At 34.6% G+C, this 3,820-nt stretch overlaps 1 protein-coding gene across 1 annotated transcript; it reads left to right on the top strand.

The window, feature by feature from the left end:
- Positions 1-728: 728 nt before the first annotated feature.
- LOC108334105 (F-box protein At2g26160) lies at positions 729-2,844 on the top strand. The gene is made up of 2 exons (XM_017569754.2): positions 729-2,108; positions 2,480-2,844. Exon 1 carries the CDS (start codon positions 961-963, stop codon positions 2,098-2,100), a length of 1,140 nt encoding a protein of 379 aa, XP_017425243.1. The 5' UTR covers positions 729-960; the 3' UTR covers positions 2,101-2,108; positions 2,480-2,844.
- Positions 2,845-3,820: the final 976 nt, after the last annotated feature.

The following is a 3,820-nucleotide window of genomic DNA, read 5'->3' as shown; positions in this document are numbered from 1 at the left end:
CAACTAAAAACAATTTGAAACAACCCAAATAAAACTTAAATCATAACGTTTTATCTTTTCATCCAATCATTTTCATAAACATTGTTTTTTCTTTTCTTAATGAAAGTCCAAACCTTAAAATTAGAAACAATATTTCTCATTATATATTTCTAAACAAAATACCAAACATCTTCGTTCAACCTTTGAAACTTCAATCATAAGTTTCTCAAAAGCATTTGCTTCGTCTTCATTATAACAACTTATTGTAAGAAATGGTCATTTTAAACTTTTTTTCACGTGCTACAGCAATTTTCATTGTAATTTTTTTCGTACACAATATTTACACCATATAAGAACAATAAAGAAGATGAAGTCGAGTAATGTCGTAAATAAATAAAAAAACAATAAAACTAAGAAAATAAACCGATATATATACACATCATAGTAAATCCAATAACTATAAGCAGCGAAAATGATAAAAAGAAGTAACATAAATAGTATGTCTCAACATAGTAACCATGGTAAAATGATACATTCCATAATTACAAGAAAGCTAAAACTACAAAAAGACCACCTTAATGTACAAATGTACAATAGTAATGGGCAATTTAATAATGTTCGAGGTGGCTTGTTTTCTTAGTTGTACAGTAGATACTGACCGTCATATTTGTGCCAACCACCTCCGAACACGTGGCATTTTCCATTATCTATTGTTTAATGAAGAGAAATGACAAAAAGACTTTGGAGTCAATCGTAACTTTCCTAATTTCCTTCTCAAATGTAAGACTAGGATGAAAAACTTCGTGAAGACGAAATTAGAAATCCTCCTCAAGTCTTCTCTGTGATTTCGGCATCATTTCATGGTACTTTCGTTCTTTGGACCAAAACACTTTTGATAAATCCCTCCACAGAGATCAAACCTCGGACCAAGCTCAATTCTCCTTCTGCAAACTCAACGATCTGGTATTTGAATTTGAAGCCATGGATGACATAGTTGATTGGTCTGAACTTCCCCTAGAGCTATGGCCCAAGATCGGAAAATCTCTGGAAAATCACATGGATGTTGTGAGGTTTCGCAGTGTGTGTGAGTCATGTAGATCTTCTATCCCTCTCTCTCTTCCCAATTCTCCTTCTTTTCCTATGCAGATTCCTCAGCCCATGAACCAATCCATAGAAACCGTGCTCAGCCAAGCCACAGTCTTTGTTATTGAACCAAGCTTTGGAGCCTCCAACTTGGAGCCCTTGGCACCTTCTTCCAAAGGGTGGCTGATCAAGGTTGAAGAATCAAAGAATCATTCCTTAACTTTGCTTAGTCCAATATCCGATCGCAAAATCTTGTTCCCTCATGGCGCTACTTCTCCCATGCTGTGGAACTTGTTGGACTATCGGGTCATTGAGTTATGCAAATCATACACCATTCACAGTCGCTTATCTGCCACTGTGAGCAAAGTTGTGTTCTTTCCCAATTCCCCTTGGATTGCTGTTGAGGATTCCATGGCTTGTTGCATCTTTTTGGAGGGGAGGTTGGGGTTCTTGAAACACGGAGATGAGAAATGGACTCTTGTGGATGACAAAAACTTCTTCTACGACGATGTCATCGTGTTCAAGAGTCAGTTTTATGTCACTGACAAGTGGGGTACCATTTCATGGGTCGATACATCTTCCTTGAAGTTGGTGCAGTTTTCTCCTCCGTTGTGTGGCTTTGGGAACAAGAAGCATTTGGTGGAGTCATGTGGGAGTCTCTATGTTGTTGATAGGTTCTACGAAAGTGAACCCCCCAGAAGATGGAACTACGTTGGACGTGCTGATCGTGATGCTGCAGTCGAGTTTTTCAAGGTTTATAAGTTGGATGAAGAGTGGGGAACGTGGGTGGATGTGAAAAACTTGGGGGATAGAGCGTTTGTTTTGGGTAAAAGTTGTAGTTTCTCTGTTCCTGCCAAAGAGATAACGGGGTACCAAGAGAATTGCATCTATTTCACAGATATCTTTAACGTTCGTGCGTACAACTTAGAGGATCGTAGTATTGTGGCCATTGACTTTGATCCCTGCATTGACATGTCTCTGTGTCCTAACTCATCTTTGCTCAGAATTGGAGGACAAAATCAGCTTCGCAATAACTGAGTTTAAAAGTACACTGCTTCCATTTCTCTTCCTTTCTATGTTTCTAGTTTAGTTAGTGGTGTCGATCTTACCGAATATGTACACATTAAAGGCCCTGTTAACTTGATGGTGTTTATTCATTTGCACATGATGTTTATTTCTGGATTACTCTACGGCTTCCAAAAAGCTAGTTCATTCAATACTGTTTGTGCTGTAACAGTAATGTACATTAGTTCAATTAAATATTTGGATATTCCACAACTCCAATTCTTTCTCTCTGTGAACACATAATCACCGTAGACAATTAACATGCATAATTTTTCTGTGTATCTCTTCCTATAATCTGTTTTGATCACTTTACTGATACAAAGTGATACTTATTTTGATCTCTTTGCTGTAGGATATAAAGTGCTAATAGGTTTGATAACTTTACTGAGATATGAGCTTTGTTGACGCAACGCAACTGTGCAAAGCTTTTGTGTGGACCCTCTCCCAGAAGAAGTGCAGAGTGCAGACACACTACTGTTTGGCATACAAAAGGAGTTTTATCTTGAGTTGTGGAAAATCACTTTTCCTGTTGAGAAATTATCGGTTCATTTGCTGAATGACCCCATGTCACAAATTGGTTGAGATGAAAAGCTATAATACAACTGGTTTGTTCTACGTGATCTGATAATTTTGATTCTGTATCTTATTACAAGAATCAAGAACAAAATAGTGGTATTTGTTCCACTTAGTGTATAACGAGCCTGTGTTCAAAAGTGATTCTACATCTTCTCTTGCTACAATCAAGTATGTCTGTCTTGATTCATGATAAAATGAAAATCCAATTTTCAGTTCATATAAAAAATGGGGAAAGAAACTAAATTTAGCTAACAAAGATATAGCAACCATATTAGATAAAAAAAAAGATAAATGAACAGTGTATGTTAGCCATTATTGCACACTGCTGGATATTCAGTTGCAACTTCATTTGACCTTGTGATATTTTTGTTGGAATGAATAAGAAAAATGAAATTAATGAATTGAGTTTAAACGGCCCTACTATGAAACTAGCCAAGTCACAAAATATATATGAAAAAACAAAGTCAAGAAAGGCAACCTATGTGGAACACTTGGCCATCGTTACAATGAAGCGAACCCACCTGGGACGCTTTTATCGTGATATGTCTCCGTTTTTGTAATCTTCTGTTATGAAACACGTTAGATTAGTTCCAAGAATTTCCACCGTTTCATAATTTTGTTTTTAAGCGGATATTTGATTAGACAGGAATTTAATAGAGAATGAAAAAGAAAAAAAAAATGTAACAAATAAAATAGACGTTGCTGGATTAGAAAGAAAGAAAAACACAAAAACTGAAATAAAGATTTTTTATATTAAAAATAAAAAAGTATTTATTATTAATGTTTTCTATTATTATGAAACAAAAAATCATCGTATTATTGCCTATTCAACAAATTTTCAGTATCTTTCTATTCTTTTTTAATTTATGGCGTGAACTCTTTCTAATTTTTCAGACTATATGCTTTCCTTTTTCGTTCCTTTTAAAACTACTGGTTCCTCTTATGACTTTTTTTTTTCTGTAGTGGCATCTTTCATATTTTTAATTGCCATCACTAGATCTATATATATTTGATTTCTTTACCTTTTTATTGTGGGTGCAATTTTTTTATTATATTTATTTGAAAATATATAATTTTTTTATTTAAAAAATATAAAAATAAATATTTAAAACTATAG

Source organism: Vigna angularis, chromosome 1 (genome assembly GCF_016808095.1).
Source record: "Vigna angularis cultivar LongXiaoDou No.4 chromosome 1, ASM1680809v1, whole genome shotgun sequence".
In the NCBI taxonomy this organism is placed as follows: Eukaryota; Viridiplantae; Streptophyta; class Magnoliopsida; order Fabales; family Fabaceae; genus Vigna; species Vigna angularis.
Note: the sequence above shows the minus strand (reverse complement) of the source record. Positions and strands in the feature narration are given on the sequence as shown.